General features: G+C 34.6%; 1 protein-coding gene across 5 annotated transcripts in view; it reads right to left on the bottom strand.

The window, feature by feature from the left end:
* Nucleotides 1-22,400, bottom strand: part of LOC113510250 (neurexin-1) — a 261,039-nt gene that overhangs the window by 31,921 nt on the left and 206,718 nt on the right. For 3 of the 5 annotated variants that reach the window (XM_052900440.1, XM_052900439.1, XM_052900441.1), the window contains exons 9-11: nucleotides 14,234-14,392; nucleotides 12,498-12,650; nucleotides 893-1,012 (exon numbers count right to left, since the gene is read on the bottom strand). In XM_052900440.1, coding sequence (XP_052756400.1) covers nucleotides 893-1,012; nucleotides 12,498-12,650; nucleotides 14,234-14,392 — 432 coding nt within the window. The remainder of the gene's footprint in view (nucleotides 1-892; nucleotides 1,013-12,497; nucleotides 12,651-14,233; nucleotides 14,393-22,400) is intronic. The other 2 variants (XM_052900442.1, XM_052900443.1) reach the window with 1 other exon arrangement.

Raw genomic sequence — 22,400 nt, 5'->3', positions numbered from 1 at the left:
GGATAAACTCAAAAAATACTACGGTAATTTTAAAAATTCTTTCACTTGTGAAAAGCTACAATATCAGCGAATAAAATAGGCTATAAATTATTTTTATTTATTTTTTAATTATACTTATATATCAGTAAAAAGCTGAAACTGGTCGTAATTTATATAAAAAAAATACTTTTCCCAAATTTATAAATACGTCTCGACTAGATTAAGCGATACACCGACGGTTGTAATTCAATACTCAGAAGTCATGATTGATTGAGCCTATTTACATAATCGGAAACAAACAAAACAAAGTTAATTTGTAATTTATAAATTGTTTGTATAAAAAATATCGGGACTTTGTATGACTTTTATACGATAAATCTTCCAAATGACTTACTGTTTAATATTTCCACTTCTTTTATATATGTAAAATAATAAAAATTAAACTATGAAAAATATGTTGAATGGTTTACTTCATTGTAAATGAATTTAAAATAAACAAAAGTAAAATTTAAAAGTAAAAATTATACTTCTTTTAATAATATATAATTAAATATATAATTAATTAAGAATATTAAAAATTATACTTGTTTACTTGGCTTACTCATATATAACCATAACAAATTAATTATTAATTTAACGCATATTAAATAATAATAATTTATATCTTCAAAATCTTACATTGCAGTATATAATAAAGGTTGAAATTATATAAATTATATAAATTATATAACATACTAAGTAGAATAGACTCAACCAATTCTGAAACTGAATTCGATCCCCTCGAATGATAGAATGATAATGTAGAAGAATCATTAGATGACTTAGACTTTAATGATCGTAATGATGTATTAATAATGATGATAATTTTATCTCATATGTGGCATCTTTCCACCCCAAAAGCTCCACCCCTTACCGTGCAACCTACCCTTGGTGGTTTGGCGCCCATGTTGAAAAGAATCAGTCCATTCGGCTCGTTGGTACGAAACTTGAAGGAGATTGTGCCAGATTTCACTGCTTCCCATTTTGGTAAGATCTGAAAAGATATATTGTGAACAATTAATAAATGTAATTAAATTAAATCACAACTCTCCATGTTGCATAACATTCTATATAGGTATTTAATTAACTAATATTATAAATGTCAAAATTTAATTACATTTCGCTTTGCAAAAAAAAAAATAAACAACAATATTAATAACAACAAAATTAATGTTTAAAAGTAATCTCAATTTCTTATTTTACATCAAATAAAAGTCACAGGTACACTGCCAAGATATTTTATAAATTAATCAGATTTACAATATTTTATTTATAAACACTGGATTGTATATCTACAAGTTATTCGTAAATCATAAAAGGAAAATTGGAGACTTCGTCATCTCAAAAATAATAAAAAGATGTAAAAGACAACTAGAGTATATTTCAGCAATCTAATCATCTTATCGTTATCATCATCATCTTCATACCCTAATCCTAATTATTATTTGGAGGTCAGCTTTATATGATTTTGATGAAAGATTTGGCTATTAGTTTTACGACCGATCGTCTGGCTGACGTCAACCCTCTTTGAGAAATCAACCCTCTTTGAGAAAATATAAATCTACTAATATTATAAAATCACCGTGTAGGTCCCGGCATGGAATGGGCTACCGCTTACTTTCTTGTTGATATCGTAAGAAGCTACTAAGAAAGTTTAAGGTCGAAGGATGAGCAGCAGCGTCCCTCTTAAAACATCCCCAAGGGCCTAACTGCGGTTGCCAACCCTCCTGCCAAGCATAGCAACTAAAGGCAAAACTCCCTTTATGGGGAAGACTTATGTCCAGCAGTGGACAGTTAATGGCTGAAATGATAATAAAGAAGAATATTATAAAATAAGGACAGATGGATGTCTGTTTCTCTTTTACGCAAAAACTACTAAACGATTTTCAATGAAATTTAGTACACAGGATATAACCTAACTATGTGCTAATTATTAAAATTTATGTACCTAGGAAGAAGTCATGGGAAAAAACGATTTAAAAAAACTAAGACGTTTAAGATTCTTACATTTAGAAGTCATTTAATAAATATAACATAAAAACCTGCGGAACTAAAAAATAAAATATAAACAACATTATAATTTTGATAAAATCTCTGTTAAAAAAAATACCATTAAGATTTTTTTTTTTTTTTTTTTTTTTTTTTTTTTTTTTTTTTTTTATACAACTTAGAATGGCAAACAAGCTGACGGTCCACCTGATGGAAAGTGGTAACCGTCGCCTATAGATATGAGCAGTACCATGGACATAACAGAGTATACTGTTTCGCCCATGATACCCCCATGCATTGCCATTCCTGAGGACTCAGGTGTCATTCCTCTGTACCCAGTAAATTCACGCCATATCCCACCCTTCAAACCGAAACACAGCCATGCAAACACAACTGCTTCACGGTTGAAACACGAATGGGACAGAGGTACCCAAGCAATCGACTTTTGTACAAAGTCTCCCTCTGGTAAAAAAGTTATTCAAATATCTATTATCTTCAGATAAATTGTGAAACTCTCTCTTTGAAATTTCATTACGAAGCTTATTGGATAAAACAGTATCAGGTGGACAACAGTGAAACACTGTAAGAGCTATAAACGCAACCCGATACAGTCTATAACGGTGTTTGAACAGGACACAAATAAAACCAAGCCTCCAGAGGACACTTAATAGATTATCCGCTAAAAGGTTTACATGGATTGCTATTCAATGATGCAAGGGAATAGTGTGCCTTCGGAGAAATTAGACGGGCGGAAAACACGTTATCATATTTACTCTAGAACGAATAGTCATGTAGAGTTCCGGACCGAAATAGTTCCAAGAACTATTTCCTCTATTACAATGGAATTAGATCCTCTATCTACCAACACGACGGGTCTAGCTAAACATGTTCACACATCTGATGAATTTGTGGCACCTAATGAACACTATATCGCAAATGTTTCGACTACTTTCTTTTTCTTTTTTTTTTTTTTATTACACTATTAAACAATTTTTAGTCTGAACATATTAAGGTAACATCATATTTCTCAGTAATAATGCATGAGAAATATCATGAGTATCACTGTAAAATCCATAGTATCATCGTCATACTAGCCTTTAACTGTTCACTAATGAACATAAGCCCTCCCCTTGGGGGGTATTGCCAGTAGTTGCCACACTTGGCAGGCGGATTGACAACCGCAATTAGGTTTTAAAGATGTTTTAAGAGGGACATCCAGCTTTCCTGAGTTGTCTCTTACGACACCCACGGGAAAGGAAGAGGTGGCCCATTCTTTGCCATGATCACACGGCCAATTATAAATTAAGAATTAACAATTATTTGGTTACAATTATTTTCTTTCTAAATATTATTAAAAAAAAACTCCTTCTCACATGTTATCATGTTCATATCCACATAACATGTTCAATGAACTGAATTAAACTGATGGGCATAGAGTTATGAACTGTGTTAGATCTGGCCGCACCGATAAGTGCATATGAAATGATGTGAAATGGATAATTCCGAGAACATGTTTCGGGTCGTGATTCCTTGAAGCAATAGAACTTTTACAGGTCGTATTTGTGTTCGTGATTTACGCATCTGTACCATTGAAAGGTGCTCGGAGACAAATATTCATCACGTGCGTATTAGTGTTAATCCAAGTGTACATTGGGTAAGCGATATATACTTAAAAATCCTCCACCGTTTTTCAAGCCACTTTCTTCCACGCACAACAACTCTTTGGAATCAATTTCTAGAAGCAGTATTTACGAACTAATAGGACATCATAAAAATTCCTTTTTAAAAGGCCAGTAGTAGGAGGGAGACTTTGTACAAAAGTCGATTGCTTGAATACCTCTGTCCTATTCGTGTTTCAACCGTAAAGCAGTTGTTTGCATGGCTGTGTTTCGGTTCGAAGGATATGGCGTGAATTTACTGGGTACGGAGAAATAACAACTGAGTCCTCAGGAATGGCCACGTATGGGGGGTATCATGGGCGAAACAGTATACTCTGTTATGTCCATGGTACTGCTCATGTCTATAGGCATCGGTTACCACTTTCCATCAGATGGGCCGTCAGCTTTTTTGCCATTCTAAGTTGAATAAAAAAAAAAGATACTTTTGGCAAGGTTTGAAAAAGTAAGAACTAGAATGATCTTCTGCTAGCCTACTGTTTGAATTATAAACAAATACGAATATAACCAATCCAAATTGTTTATTCACATGAATTGTCATGTGAATAAACAATTTGGATTGATGATTTCCAATAATTATCGCCGAAAATGACAATATGTATTTAAAAGACAATTTAGTCAACACCTTAGTTACAAAGGACAAAATTTGAACATAGTCATTTGTTTTCTATCAAGTATAATTACATTAATGAAGGCAGACAGAAATAAACATACATATAATATTATATAGATAAAATCAATATATTATATATGTATATATATGTATGTATATAACTATTGCAATAATACTTCTATGATATAGAATGTGAATAATTTTATAACTGTACGTTTAGTCTATTCTCTCATATAGGCCAAGATTCTTTCATTGTATTGAATTAATTTACTATATTTGACATTCAGTAAGACTATAGACAAATAATATTAAAGAAAAACAATATTAATCTATTCTCAATTTGACCACAGACTTTAACAATAAACATAAGAATATACATGCGTGTGTGCGTCAAATACGTGGTAGTGAAGCGGGCGAAGTGATTGTTAGTAATTGAGACTGAGAATCCCATTGCTAGCAATATACTCAACTAGGTCGACCTCCACGCGGTTCCCCCTGGAAACTATCATGGATAATTCCTGATGAATTCATCATGATGGGCTAACTGACCTGTTTTCATTCTCATCTATCACCCTTCACTGGTGCTCCGCCAGCGTATTCCGTTAGCGCAGGCGGGGCTACCATACCATTTTCACCCATCAAAAAAAGAGTACGTGGTACTGTGTGAAATTTTTTTTTTAATTTAATGTATTTTATGCATATTATTAAAATAATATTATGATTATAATATATTAAATATTATAATATATTAATATTCTGCACTCCTCTATATAAACTACAAGTGTGCCAAATTTCATACTCCTCCGACCGCGCATTTTTTGTAAAAACGGATACAAAGTTTTTGCTTCACGTATTAATATATTTACTAACATAGGTTAAGTCGATTTGTAACTAACAAAATGGGCTTTATGTAGTCTAATTAAATAAATATTATTATTATTATTAATATATAGATAAATGTACATGTATGTTATATATTATATTTATTTATTTACGTAATGTATACAGTTATAATTATAAGAACTTATATGCATGTATGATGTTCATATGATTATTTGCATGTTTTACTTTGTACAAAAGTCATTTGCATGGTCCCATTCGTGTTTCAACCGTGAAGCAGTTGTGTTTGCATGACTGTGTTTCGGTTTGAAGGGTGGGATATGGCGTGAATTTACAGGGTACAGAGGAATAACACCTGAGTTCTCAGAAATGGCAACGCATGGGTGGTATCATGGGCAAAACAGTATACGTTATGTTCATGGTACTGCTCATGTCTATAGGCGACGGTTACCACTTTCCATCAGGTGGGCCGTCAGCTTGACGGTTGAAACACGAATGGGACAGAGGTACCCAAGCAAACGACTTTTGTACAAAGTCTCCCTCTGATAAATTTACTACTTAACGAAATAAATGATACTGGATTTGGCATGTATTATAAAACAAGAAGGCAGAGTTTTCTTTTCTTTACTTTTCTTCAATGGTAATCGATTTTTATTTTTACGACCATTTCTGCCCGCGTCAAGTATTTTAATTTTAGTTTCATTCCTCAGAACATCGCCATGTTTAACGTTTCCCGCCATTTTGTCAATGTTGCCATGTTATACATTCAACAAACGCTACGAACGAAAATCTTTTTAACCAATGTCAATCACAACTATGATAGAATTGTATGGTATATTAACTAGTCCTTTTCTCCCAACAGCAAGAGTTATCAGGCTTTTAAAAAAATTTGAAATATCAACGTCCAACAACCGTGTTCACGAACCATTGCCTCTCTTATCTTCGCACTAAATCAGTTATTTCCATCTACCCTCGTTTTGTGTATCGCTGCCAGTTAAAATTTACCCTAATGGCTAGACCCGAATGGGTCAAGAGTTATTATTTTTTATTTCCAGTGTACCACAAAACTGGATTTATAGTGGCGTATTAATCATATCGCCAAAAAACGAAGGAAACTAATAAATTAAATATGGTATTAATAATTTACTGTTTTAGTTGGAATTTGAAAATTTTACTCTATTTACGTTACCTTCCTTCTTTATTCACTAAATACATTTTTCTATTCTATGTAGGTAACTTTAATATTTATATTAATTTTGTTAGCTGGAGTTACCATTTATTTTAAATTTTTATTTAATTTTCATGTGCAGAATAAATGCACACATGATAAACATATTATATATATATATATATATATATATATATATATATATATATATATATATATATATATATATATATATATATATATAGTGCGGTGGGTACGGTGGGAAAAAGTATTTTGGCGAGCGGATCTGAAAACTCGCGCGCTATCAGCACCGTTTACTCTGAGGAACCTCAACCAACATCTAGTCGATACGTCGACAGGCCTCCCACCTCCGAAAGTAGACAAGATTGTACTGTATATATATAGCATAGGTCATATATTTCGAAATACGAATAACCCTATATATCGAATGATTAAAGGAATGAATCGATCTCAATATCATTCAAACAGAAATTTGGTATTGGCAACGAATATTATTATCTCAAACTGCCATATAATAAGTTCAATAGTAGTGTATATATATGTTGTATGTAATTGTATGTATGTATATGTATATAATACTTATAGCAATTTCAATTTCATTTAAACGATCTTACAACAAAAGTCTTCATAATTAATAATGTGCACACAAGATTATTTATTTTTACGAAATAAAGTAAAAATCGAAATGTCGAGAGCAAAATAAAAGAATGGAAAGAGAGTAAAGTGCATTTTGAAGGAAACGTTTAAAAGGTCTTAAAGCAATCACCACAACTGCTACTACCACGAAATAGCTCGAACCGAATACTGCGGTCGCCAATTCAATCTAATCACGAACGGACGAGCACTCGACCAAATTGAAGGGTCGATTCGTAAGAACACTCGAGTAAAACGACATGGTCGAGTGATTTGGTGCAAGTTTAGTTTTCATTCAGTACTATTCGTTCAATATCATTCACCGAATATATCATTAATTGAATAAATATAATTATAATAATGAAATAAAAACAATAATTAAAAAAGATTATTTTTATTTTAATGGCAAACAAGCTGACGGCTCACCTGGTGGAAAGTGATAACCGTCCCCGATAGACATAAACAGTACTAGGGACAGAACAGAGTATACTGTTTCGCCCATGACACCCCCCATGCGTTGCCTGTAGATTCGGGTGTTATTCCTCTGTACCCTGTAAATTTACTGCCATAATCCCTTTAAATTGAAACACAGCCATGCAAACACAACTGCTTCACGATAGAAACACAAATAGGACAGGGGTAAAGCAAACGACTTTTGTACAAAGTCTCCCTCTGGTTTAGATTCTATATCCATTATTCAATATGATTGATTTTGTCTCGTATATTATTTGAATCGATTTAGTAATTCAATACACTACTTGATGGCCCTTTATATACATATGATTAATTAACTTTATTATTATTAACTTTTTTAATAATTTTCTCAGTTATGACAAGCAAAAATGTATTGAGCAAGGCTCACCTTGACATAATTCCGGGAGTACTGATATTAATACTCATTTATGGAAGTGAATTGTGGATATGGCTGAAGAAGCATGAAAGCAGAGTAAATACTGCAAAGATGAGAATTTTGAGAAGCATATGTGGTATTACATTAAAAGATTAAGTAAGAAATAATATAATTAAAAATAAGTATACACTGAAAGATGACAAAGTAACAAAGATGGAAAAGGGAATGTTGCATTGGTTTGGCCTTTTAGAGAGAAAGGATGAAAAAAGAATTAAAAAAGATTTTTCAAACAATGAAGAGAGACGTCGTTAAGAATCACCTTAGACAGTCGTATGTTTGGCCGCAACAGAATATCAGTGTTTTGCTCTTTTGAAGGTGAAGCAATAAACTGAGTTGCGGCCATTTTGTATTGTTATGGCACACGCACAAACGAAAAATTGTATTTAGCTTTATGTATTTTTTTTTTTAATTATTTATGTTATCTCACTTTTTATGTATATCAATATATGTTGTAATTTGCGTGCTGTAAGTAATGCAAATAAATTATCTATCTATGTAGACCAAATAGGCGACGAACTTAAGAAATGCCAAATTATATGTACCCGTAAACCAGCGAGCGTGTATAAATATATTGACGAATATAGAGAAGGCGAAAGAGGTCTGTTTAAATCGGAGCACTTTTTAATGGATGATAATGGAATGGCAACCCCGCCTGCGCTAACGGTATACGCGGGCGAGGCACCAGTGAGGGAAGTGATAAGTGAGGATGAAAAGGCAGGTCAGTTAGCCCTTCGTGATGAATACACTTGGAATTCAGCACGATGGTTTCCAGGGGGGACCACGGGGAGTTCGACCTGTTAGGGTATATTGGTAGTTACTCATCCCTCCAAATCGGAGCATTTAGCATTCCATTGTTACTGCCTACACCAACGAGAGACAGACGTAACGAATATGTATGCATATGTAAAAATGATAAAAGGACAGACGAAATTCAACGAGGGACATAAGAGAACTATTACTGTGACATGAATAACAATGAATTTAATCCAGAAAGAAGCGCATACAGCAGACATTCTACTGTAAAAATGACTAGGTATGCACAGTATTATTCGTAATAGCTGTAGCAAGCAGAAACTTACCAGAGGGAGACTGTACAAAAGTCGATTGCTTGGGTACCTCTGTCCCATTCGTGTTTCAACCGTGTAGCAGTTGTGTTTGCATGGCTGTGTTTCGGTTTGAAGGGTGGGATATGGCGTGAATTTACTGGGTACGGAGGAATAACACCTGAATCCTCAGGAATGGCAACGCATGGGGGGTATCATGGGCGAAACAGTATACTCTGTTATATCTATGGTACTGCTCATGTCTATAGACGACGGTTACCACTTTCCATCAGGTGGGCCGTCAGCTTGTTTGCCATTCTAAGTTGCATAAAAAAAACCTCAGTGGTAAAAAAAAAACTAATGTAAATATCTAACGTCTCTCTTAAGCGTGACAACTACTGGCAAAATCCCCCTTTAGGGGAAAGCTTTGTTTAGCAATAGACAGTTGATAGGCAGACGGCTGATACAAGAAATGTCTAATACTAAAATCGGTTGCAAACATTTTTTTTTATGATTAGAAAGAAAACACTTGGCAATTTCGATATTTTCAACATTGTCTTAAAAGGTGTGAGTTCAAATCTTGCATGCTTTGAAATATTTTGATCACGTAATATAATTGAAATTTCTTTTTTTTTTTTTGGTAATAATAGGAATTCATTCATTGGTCATTCATATCAGCCATTATCAGTCCACTGCTGAACTTAGGCCTCCCCCATAAGGAGGGTTTTGCCAGTAGTTGCCACGCTTTGCAGACAAGTTGGTAAACGCAGTTTGATTTTGTTGATACTTTAAGAGGAACGCTGTTGCCTGTCCCGCGACTGTTAAATTCTCTTAGTCACCTCTTATGACACTCACGGTAAAGGAAGGGATCGCCCATTCTATGGCAGGATCACACGGCGATATAATAATAATACTCTTATGTAATAACTAGCAGCCCGTCCTGGCGTCGCACAGGTGGACAATTTTAACACTTCCCTTCACTGCTCTGCTCCTATTGATCGTAGCGTGATAAAAAGTATACTATAACCTGCCCAGGAGTATGAAGAATAATTGTACCAAGTTTCGGTAAAATCCGTCTAGTTGTTTTTGTTTCTATAACGAACATACAGACAGACGGATAAAAATTTTACTGATTGCATTTTTGGCATCAGTATCGATCACTAATCACCCCCCGATAGTTATTTTGGAAATATATTTCATGTACAGAATTGATCTCTCTACAGATATATTATAAGTATAGATAATAATGATATTTAATAATCGATTGTATTGTTGAATGAACAAAATTCGATCATTCGATCAAATTGAGTCCCATCACTAGAATCAGATCGCAAGCGGGGACGATTCTTCAATCGTCGTGCCCATTGTTTTTAATTGGTGCTTAGTTTTTGCGACGGGCCGCGGTCGCCCATTGCGGGGTAATGAAGTGTGTGAAAAGTTTATCGTACGACTGTGTTCGCATCAGTAATTTTAGAGTTATAAAACGTTTTGGTGGTAACACACCAGTGACGTTTTGTATAATCAAATGTTTTTTAAACTACATACTATAGTGGCAAACAAACATTAGGCCAGATGTTTGTTTTGTTCTTATATTTTTTTAATGGATGCTAATGGAATGGTAACCCCGTAAATATGTTGACGAATATGTAGAAGTCGAAAGAGGTCTGTTAAAATCGGAGCATTTTTTTTAATGGATGCAAATGGAGTGGCAACCCCGCCTGCGTTAACGGTATACACTGGCGGGGCACTAGTGAGGGATGATATCCACCTAGGATAATAAAAAAAAGCATGTCAGTTAGCCCATCGTAATGAACACACAACTGAACAATTCTTGTTGAATTCGTCACGATGGGCTAACTGGCCTGCTTCATCCTCACCTATCATCTTTCACTGGTGCCCCGCCAGTGTATACCGATAGCGCGGGTACCATTCCATGATCACCCATAAAAAAAATACTAATGCTCCTTTCCACTCAAGGTTTGCTGGAAGAGAACTCTTACAGAGTTAAACTCGCCTTTTGTATATTTTTATTCAAAATAAATTATAACAATGTAATTGTTGTATACAATATAATATAATACGATGGCCAGAAATGCGGTGGTGAAATGTGGCTGCAGGCGGAGCATACTTCAGAACACAATCTGTTATATTATATGGCTTTATTCACAGGACCACACGGCCACTATCGTGTGGTCCTGGCATAGAATAGGCCAATCCATCCTTTCCCGTGGGTGTCGTAAAAGAGGACTAAGGGACGGCGAGGGATGGGCAGCAGCGTCCCTTTTAAAACATCTCTAAAGCCTGACTGCGGTTGTCAATCCGCCTGCCAAGCGTGGCAACTGCTGGAAAACCCCCCAAGGGGAAGGCTTATGTTCAGCAGTGGACAGTTAAAGGCTGATATGATGATGATGGTTCAGTAGGGAAGTGTTCTAGTTATGGATCACAAAAGCAAATTGGATTATCCTTGAATAGTGTCCATTCTTATCGTTCACTCATAATATAATGTTCACATTCTTTCTCTGCTCCACAATATCCTTTTTAACTTTTCTTCCCCTCGCTTTCTGAAGGAGTGGTTTGAGTTTCTACATTCCGTAAAATTTTTTGATGGCCTCCTGCTCAAGACGCCAGTACATTTTTCTAGTTTTTACGACAAATCTTTCACGGTGCAAGCTGTACAGCTATGGAATAGTTTCCATACGAAAAATAAAATGTCTGCAGAATATTAAAACAAATAGAATTTTTATTGAAGCAAATTTTCATCTTCTTAATTTGTTTATTTGTCTGATTAGCATACTTATTTCTTCAAATAACTAAAAATTTTATAACTTTGTGTTTTAAGTACACATGTGAGCAACATTTTTATTATATTTTTATGTATTTATGTAGGTGTTTATATACATATGTATGTATGTATATGTATGTGTATATATATAATAATGTATAGGGATATATATTTACATTATTTCATGTGTTACATCTCCATATTTAGAAATAATAGAATCTTCATCGAGCCTCCGATCAAACGTGGAAGAGATCGCTTTTGGCGATAAGGACGCCCATTCTTTTCTCAATACGATCATTTCTTGTAATTGTTTGTATGTATAATAAGTTTACTATTGTAATCTTTTGGAGGAAACAATATCTGTCTATCTATCAAATGGAAAAGAAAATATATTATGAATTATATTTTTTTTATTAATAAGACAACATAACAATGTTTTTTTCTCAGTTGAGAAGTCAATGGAAAAGCAATATATCAATACAGACTTTATATAGAACTTCGAAATTTAATCCCTACGTGGACTCAATAATAAATAATATACAAATATACATATATAAACATACATATATAAACATACATATACAATAATACACCTGCCTCCCTAGAAAAAAACTACAAATTAATCTATTGATAGAACATTTATCGTCGAATGCGTTTGATAGAATGAGATAGCGACATGCACTGTCTTATTCATTCCAATGTGAGCGCTGACCGAATCGATTGTATTCATAGAATCGATTGTACTTTGCCTCAATGGGCTTTTTAACTGTACAATGGTATTATTAAGGTTATTATTCCACTTACCAGATTGGCGTCTCTGGTTGTGAAAGTTACAGGATCCGCAGAGTCGATAGCCGTGCATGCGTACTCCAGGCGTCCGGTGACTGTGATCAGCTTGCTGCCGGTCCTCGCCAGGTCTATGAGGTTCAGACGTAGCGTATCAGCTGAGAACTCCACCTATAATACAATTTTTTTTATACAACTTAGAATGGCAAACAAACATGACGGCCCACCTGATGGAAAATGGTAACCGTTGCCTATAGACATGAGCAATACCATGGACATAACAGAGTATACTGTTTCGCCCATGATACCCCCATGCGTTGCCATTCCTGAGGACTCAGGTGTTATTCCTCTGTACCCAGTAAATTTACGCCATATCCCACCCTTCAAACCGAAACACAGCCATGCAAACACAACTGCTTCACGGTAGAAACACGAATGGGATAGAGGTAACCAAACAATCGACTTTTGTACAAACTCTCCCTCTGGTAATTAATTCTGGTACAGAACTGAAGAAACTACATTAGGAAGGGTACTGAGTACAAAAATAGAGACCGGCGACTTAAATGTTTCGAGCTGTTGAAATTTGGTACATAGGTACGTAAAAAGGGTTAGCCCTTCTCCACCTCATATAGTACCTGCTATTATTTGTCCGGGTCTATCAACACGGTCAAACTAGTCTAATAAATAAAAAAACAGGGGAAAAGGGATTGTTGGCAAAGGAGTTTGACAGCCCTATTGCTAGCAATATACCCTATTAAGTCGACCTCCACGTGGTTCCCCCTGGAAACCATCGTGAACCATTCTTATCGAATTTGTCACGATGGGCTAACTGACCTGCTTTCTCACCTATCATCTCTCACTGGTGCCCCGCTGGTGTATACCGATAGCGCAAGTGGGGTCACCCATGCATTATCACCTATTAAAAAAATATATAGGAGCAAGCTTAAAATTTGAACGAATCAAAAAGAAGGGGTATATCAATTTGCTTGCCTTGTGTGATCTCCGCAAAATCTTGATATTATTTATTTATTTATACTTTATTGCACTAATTAAAAAATAACAAATACACTAAATTTTAATAGAAATTGGTACAAAAAGTGGCTTTCAGTATTAACCAATATATATCTGGTTATTTTCGCTTTTCTCCTCTACCGAAAGGATGTCTGGAAAAAAATTGCTTTAATTGATAAGACCATCTTTTGTACTCCATAATTGTAATATATAAATACACATAAAATCGAATTAATAACACCCTTTTTAAAATCGGTTGAAATCACATGGATTATCAATTCTGTTAATACACCGAACCTCGATTAAGACCCAAGAAATTCAAAACAAAGTATACAAAATTAATATCCAAGTTAAACCCTGAGTGGCACTTTAAACTTTTGACTTTAGCCTCTGTCTTCGACGGGAAACTTTGATAACGTAAAAGAAAATAAACAGTTTTGAAACGTGCCAACACTATGAAATCTTAATTACAAATTGTAAAAGTTAGTTTGTGATGTTTCGGAGCCAAAGCGGCTAGACCGACAATCGTGAAATGTATTGTATTGTATGCCCAGATATGTATCTAAATTTCTGTGTTCCACCATAACTTCTAAATGTCTGACGAGATTTGTATGTGAGGGGGGGAAGTATTGTTGAAGTCATTGCATCATCTCGAATACCTTTGTTTTTTTTTTTATATTTACTTTTTGGTAGGACCGTCGTGTTTATTCTTTTTTAAGTACTGGCCGTAATATGAAACGAACCTTTTTCAAACATCCGATGAAGTTCGTATGAACCCGTGCACCAGGCAAGGCCCTCGCGTTCAACGACCCCCCGACATGCGCTCTGGAACTGGCCAGCATCGTGAAGGAACCAGCCACATGCGAATGTTCTAGATAGACGTCATCAACGACGGCTGACACCTGCAAAAAGATACAAAAATTTTAAAGAAGCACTACAGGTAAGCGAATTCGTGGGTAAAAGCTAGTATTATATATATCTTTTATATATACATTTTTATTATTATTTCAGCCCTTAACTATCCACTGTTGAACATAAGCCTTCCCTATAAGAGGAGTTTTGCCAATAGTTGCCACGCTTGGCAGGCGGATTGGCAACTGCAATTAGATATTTATTATAGATAGTTTTTTACAGATGTTTTAAGAGGGATGCTACATGATGACTATGATATATATATATATATATATATATATATATATATATATATATATATATGATGACTATGATATATATATATATATATATATATATATATATATATATATAGTGTTTGAAAGTGAGTTCGTTTGTTACTTCATGGCACTTTAACAATAGACCAATTGTTATGAAATTTGGTACGCACCGACAATTTGGGATGAAGAATGGTATAGGCCCAATGTTATCCCATGCCAGCAATACATATCCTGTCAGGTTAACCTTCACGTTGACCCCCTTGGAAACCATCGTGCTGAATTCGTGATGAGCTAACTGACCTGCCTTTTCATTCTCACCTGTCTACATACACATATATCTATGTGACTGGTTAAGTTAATCAGAATAAGATTTTTTTTTAATAGATAATAATGGAATAGAAACCTGGCCTGCACATGCGGGGGAAAGATATTGTTAGTAATGAAGACTAAAAGTCCCATTGTAGCAATATACCCAACCAGGTCGACCTCCTCGTGGTTCCCCCTCGAAACTATCATACTCGGATCTTGTTTAAGCTCAGTATAACATCCGTTTGGACAAAACCAAGTCATTTGCGAGCGCAAACGATGTACAAGAACGATGACCGTTTGCCGAACTTGTGTCGTATGCGGTCAAACTTTTGTTATAAAGCTGTAAAACTTTTTTCATATCAGTCATGGTTCACGTACTGTGGCGAAATTTGTTCCATACTCGTGCAATAGGTATCGAGCAAACATATACTATATGTCAATAGTTTTATGAATTATTATTACTGGCATCCAAAAAACTCGGTGTGCTCAATAGAGCGAAGCATTACTTCACGCCGGATCAGCGATTAATGCTGTACAAATCGCAAATCCGGCCCCACATGAAGTATTGCTGTCACTTATGGGCCGGAGAAGCTAAATACCAGTTTGAACCCTTTGTCTCGTTGCAACAACGCGCTATGACAATTGTCGGTAATCCCAGGCTTACAAGCGGCATCGAAGTCTTAGAAGAGATTTTGCTTCACTCTGCGTTTTCTACCGCTTGTACAACGGATTGTGCTCAGAGGAATTGTTCAATATGATGCCCACGGCCACTTTCTATCATCGTACAGTTCGCCATCGACAGGGAGTTCATCCTCATATCCTACAGCCTCAATGGTCGCGTACTGCGCGGTTTCAGAGATGTTTCCTCCCACGAACACTCAGGTTATGGAATGAGCTCCCTGTCGAGGTTTTCCCAAGAGCGTACAGCATGGAGTTCTTCAAAAGGGGGGTAAAGAGGTTTCTTAAGGGTCGGCAACGCACGCGTAATACCTCTCGTATTGCAGGTGTTCATAGGCTACGGAACCACTTACCATCAGGCGGGCCGTATGCTTGTTTGCCACCTCAGTGTTATCAAAAAAAGAATATCGTTGAGGAGTCCTTTTACAGTGCGCATTAAGTTTTTGATACAAAAATGCTTACCTACTTGAATTACCTTTCGTGTTACAATCCAAGAACAAGGATAGAAGGAGTGATAAAAGTGTTAATTCATAGCAGGCTAGTGTATAGAAAATGTTATACGGCCGCATAACCTTACCAAATTCAGATACAATCTACTTGCATACTGTCTACATAAACTGTGTCGAATATATAATCTACGAGTAGTAATGTAAATGAACAAAAATTTTACATACAAATTTTCTTTACACTAGTATGCTATGAATTGAGAAAAATATCAACCGATGGTGTACCTTTCGTCCTCTTTTTACTAACTATATTTGCATAAGAAGAAAGGAGGCAACCATATGATTTACAGTTTTTATTTTATCATTCCTTCTATATAATTCCTTGTTCTTAGGTTACAATGCAACAATCCATGACTTGACAGTGATATTACATTTTTTTTATTGTTGATAAGTGTTATATTTATACATATTTGATATATTTGTTTTTTTTTATAACATTACAAATTCTAATGACTCATTTAATTAACATTTATTCTTTTTAAGTTTAAAATTTTGGATGCCTAATTATGGCAAAATATGTGGACTTATATCTATATAACATATATATTAACATCTATACACTTACCATGTTTCTTGTGAATAAATAAAATATCAAATTGTGGTGACTGTATGATTGAACTTTATTTAATGGATGATAATGGAATGATGACCCCAGTATCCCCTTCGCAACTACAGTATCACATTTCTCCCTAAATATTTATTCCTTTTCTACCAACTTCCTTTACTTTTTATAGACAATGGTCGATATTACTACCAAATGCATTTTCAAAAAGATTTGACGTCAGGCAGGCGGCCAGTCGTAAAACTAAATTCTGGATACCTGTTTAATGTCGATTGTGGAAAAAAAACATAGCTATAAAATTTTTTTTTTCACCATTTTTCCTTTAAAAGTTGAACACGAATTATATCACCTTGGTTTATTTCACCAATAAAAAAAAACATGCAAAGAAAGGTTAAATCTGCGTATTTTAATTATATCTGCATCAGTTTTATCATGATACGCCATCTAGTGGTCTGTTTTATTGATTGTCCTATTGTCCTACTTCTGTAATCCACGCGTACGCGGTAGCCGGCATAAAGCTAATAAAAGAGAATTCAAAACCTCCGCGTTTGAAAGTCGCTTAAAAAGTATATCTTTTCTATGCTAATACTTATATAAGTAGCTCGAAATTCATTCTAAATTTTTCATCAGACCAGACTGAGGGAGACTTTGTACAAAAGTCGATTGCTTGGGTACCTCTGTCACATTCGTATTTCAACCGTGAAACAGTTGTGTTTGCAAGGCTGTGTTTCATTTTAAAGGGTGGGATATAGCGTGAATTTACTGGGTACGAAAGAATAATACCCGAGTCCTCAGGAATGGCAACGTATGGGAGGTATCATGAGCGAAACAGTATACTCTGTTAAGCCCATGATACTGCTCGTATCTATAGGCGATGGTTACCACTTTCCATCAGGTGGGCCGTCAGCTTGTTTGCCATTCTAAATTGTATAAAAAAAATACTAATCCCCATTTTTAACAGTCTATTATCCCCCCGGGAGGCCTACGTCCAGCAGTGGACAATTATCGGTTGCTGTGATGTGATACGATGAAATAAAGCTCTATTGAAACAACATTCAGTATAGAGATAACGAATACGATTGTTATTCCACTCAGTTCAAGATAGATCAGTAATTAGTAGCCGGCTAATTGGACGTGAGAATTATTCATGCAGTCACAGACTAGGTTTTACTGTACAGAAGTACAATATATAGCCGTTGAATATTCATTCAGCACTTTGGATATACTGTATCAATTTTTATTCTAGATATATTGCTGGCGATCAATGTGAAATTCGACTTATATTGCGCCAATAATGCGAATGCCGTATATTTTTATTCTAACAAAAAGTTGTTTAAGAAATTTAATAAACTACTCAAACTATTTCTTCTTATGCAACTTAGAATGGCAAACAAGCTGACGGCCCATCTGATGGAAAGTGGTAACCGTCGCCTATAGACATGAGCAGTACCATAGACATAACAGAGTATACTGTTTCGCCCATAATACCCCCCATGCCTTGCCATTCCTGAAGACTCAGGTGTTATTCCCCTGTACCCTGTAAATTCACTGCTATATCCCACACTTCAAACCGAAACACGGCCATGCAAACACAACTGCTTCACGGTTGAAACACGATTAAGACAGAGGTGCACAAGGAATCGACTTTTGAATAAAGTCTCCCTCTGGTGATGGTGGTACAAAGTATCCCTCGTCATCGCTCACGCGGTCTCGCTACTGTCATCTCCATGAGAATTTTGGACAATCTTTTTTTAATAATACTTACATAATATGTCCTAAGATATATAAGACATATTTTTTTATTATCATTATTTGGTCTCCCAGCAATTGTTACACTGATAAGATTTAATATTATAATTTCTCATGGATCTATCTATTTATACTTAGTGTACAATCATTTTAAAGAAAACACAGCGTGCTATTTTTTTTATACTACTGAGGTGGCAAACAAGCATACGGCCCACCTGATGGTAGGCAGTTACCGTAGCCTATGAACACCTGCAATACCAGAGGTATTACGCGCGCGTTGCCGACCCTGAAGAAACCTCCTTACCCCCCTTTTGAAGAATATGCTAGTAAACAAATAAACAATAATAGGGTATAACAAACTCTTGTGGTATTTTGACATAGGTATAGTTTTTTAGAAAATAAATAAAATAATAAAAAAATAAATAAATAGATTCAATAAACGATTACTTCACATAAATTTTAGTTATTCAAATTAACTGCAATGCTTTCCTTTAGAAAGCCCCTTCCGTATCGAAGTGTTTGGCCTGCAATTGTTTAACAGCTTGCAAAGACTTATACGTATGTTCTTAATTTTAAATTCTTTTATACATATTTTTGTTTTATTCTCCTGTTGCAAGTGTTTTGGGCGATGGTAACCGCATCCTATCAGATGGAGCATCTGCTCGTTTGCCTTCCTAACAATAAAAAAAATGTCGTGCAAAAAAAAATATTATTTTTCTCCACAAAAAAGAGTGACTTGAAACCCGACAAAAGATGTCGATCTAAACTGTCTACGGTGAAATGTAATATGAGATACATTAGATTAAAAATAAAACGCGTAACCATGAATCTAAAAGTAAATTGTTTCACTACAATGACAAGTAAACCTGGTTGCATAAAATGAATCAAGAAATCGAATTAGGATTAAGCTAAGATATATATATATATATATATATATAAATAGTTTATATATATATATATATATATATATATATATATATATATATATATATATATATATATATATATATATATATATATATATATATATATATATATATATAATAAAAAACCCTGGTGTTAATAAAACATTTTTAAAATAATATAATACAGGAGGAAACCTAATAAACTTTTATATTATAATGTACTAATGAGATACCAGTATTAACCTCAATAGAACACTCCGTATATATTACAGATCAATAAAGCCAGTGCAAACTCGAAACATTATGAAATAGTTCTATATAATATTGTCACTGAGATATCTCGTATGGAGCTGATATTTAAACGTAAGAATAATTTGACTGGATATTTCGTGTAGTTACTTCGTAATCTACATATAGATTGTGGACCGATTTTAATAATAGTTTTTAATAAAAATTAAACATAATGATTGATGATGATAATGATGATGATAACATCATTATGATGAGAATTGGTTATAGATTGTTTTTAATTTTGAAATATTTTAGAATCGGCAAACGTTATTTTACCTACCAAATCCACGTTTTCCTATCAAGATAAAAGCTATCTTATGTCTTAGTTTAGTATAAATAATATACAACATTCGGAGATTAGCAGGTACAAACATCATGTCACGGCATTTTTATATAAGGTGACAGAATACCGTGAGATAAAAAAATAAGACTTCATTTATCATTTTTTTCTGTGAAATTTCGAAAAACGTTAGTCATTATATTTGGAAACGCCATATTGAAAGTAGCTTTATTTGGATCTCGAATTATAATAGAATAATCTCTCAAATCGGTATATATACACGAAACAAGATATGGCCTCTGTCATTCCACTCTCTCTTTCTCTACGTATTACATATTTAAGAATCTTAATAATTTGAAAATTTAATACTGCATTCTAATAAACGTAATTTCCAAGGCGCTTTTCTTTAACTGAGTAACTGTAATATTAAATAGTTAATAAATGTTTTGTTCTGTTTTAAATTATGTAAAATACCGAATAAAAGTTATTCGTATTTCTGTTATCGTGTTTATAGATCACGGTTACCGCTTTCCATCAGACGGGCCGTCACCTTGTTCCCCTTTTACGTATCATAAAAATATGTCACCATATAATCTTTTAATTAGGCATTTGAAATAAAAAGTTGAATTATTTTAATCGATAGTAATATGTGCAATAATTAACATAAAATTACAATACCTAATTAATTCAATCGATTTTATTATATCATCTGAACATTCACACGTCTTCTCTAATCAATACAACTCAGTGGGCTTTCTAATATTAATTTCACTTCCTATTCAGCCCAGCACATTAGAAGTCCAGTATTGTCAGAGCTATTCATCGAGTCCGTCTATCGGCTATTGAAAGCTAAACACGAGGAAAGAGAAGGCTTAACAGTGGTTTTAATTTTCCATCCGCTTTGTATTGGTATTGGAAATATGCAAGGTAATATTAGATTCACTATTAGTTGCCAAAATAAAAATAGAATTGGGATAGTGATAGGTAAGTCGAGATTTGTCGGTATTCGAACTCATACATACATACCTGTCACGCCTGTCTCCCATTACGGTAGGCAGAAACAATGGAACGTCAAATGCTTCGATTCAAACAAATCTCTTTCGCTTCTTGCACATTCATCAATCTTTTCATACACGCTCGCCGGTTACGGGTACTTTTAATTTGGCTCTTCTTCAGCACGTCGCCTATTTGGTCAACATACGTCCGTCTAGGGCGGCCCCTACCGACATCTCCATTCATTCTTGCTCGATAAATCTCTTTCGTAATTCTTCTTTCATCCATCCTCTCCAAATGACCAAACCAACGCAACATTCCTTTTTCGAAAATCGAAAAAGGAATGTTATATTATGTGTACAGCTTAACTAATTTATATATAAAATATAAAAAAATATATATATATATATAAGATTGTGTAGGTCCCGGTATAAAATGGGCCACCGCTTTCCTTTCCCGTGGGTGTCGTAAGAGGCGACTAAGGAAACTTATGGTGGAGGGATTGGCATTAGCGTCCCTCTTAAAATATGTTCTAAATCATTCATCAAAAACCTCTAAATGCAGTTGCCAACCCGCCAACCAAGCGTGGCAACTACGGGCAAAACTTCCCTTATGGGGAAAGCTTATGTTCAACTTTGGACAGTTACCAGAGGTTTTACCAGAGGGAGACTTTGTACAAAAGTCGTTTGCTTGGGTACCTCTGTCCCATTCGTATTTTAACCGTAAATCAGTTATGTTTGCATGGCTGTGTTTCAGTTTGAAGGGTGGGATATGGCGTGAATTTATTGGGTACAGAGGAATAACACCTGAGTCCTCAGGAATGGCAATACATGGGTGGTATCATGGGCGAAACAGTGTACTCTGTTATGTCCATGGTACTGCTCATGTCTATAGGCGACGATTACCACTTTCCATCAGGTGGGCCGTCAGCTTGTTTGCCATTCTAAGTTGTATAATAAAAAGACTAAATTGGAGTTCTCGATTTAGGAATTTTGTATTTAGCTTGTTTAGAAATTTACGTACTGGTATCATAAACAAAATAATAAAAAAAAAACAATAAAAACCTATAACATAATTTAACATGTCTATCGATTTCGAAAAAATGCGACTTTAATCGGGATAAAAATAATATTTGGATAACAATTGTTTTTGGGTCAGATGGGGTTTACCCAAGGGTAAACCTCATATGACCCAAAAATAAATTGCCTATCAAAATCGATTCATAATTGGAAAAATATCACGTATGTCTATAGGCGACTCTTATCAGTCGCCTTCAAGTGGGCGGTCATTTTGTTTGCTATTCTAAATGTATTAAAAAATATATTTTTACTTTGTTTATACATTACATAACATACTCACAGAAAGACCAATTGAAAATTTCCATTTTTATTAGAAAAAAAAAGATTTTTTGTATAAAAGGCCTCCCTTTACAACAAAACTTTACTTTTTAAAGTTACTTATAATA

Source organism: Galleria mellonella, unplaced genomic scaffold (assembly GCF_026898425.1).
Source record: "Galleria mellonella isolate WM207_F2 unplaced genomic scaffold, CSIRO_AGI_GalMel_v1 utg65, whole genome shotgun sequence".
In the NCBI taxonomy this organism is placed as follows: Eukaryota; Metazoa; Arthropoda; class Insecta; order Lepidoptera; family Pyralidae; genus Galleria; species Galleria mellonella.
The sequence above is the reverse complement of the archived record's forward strand: the minus strand, read 5'-3'. Positions and strand labels throughout refer to the sequence as shown.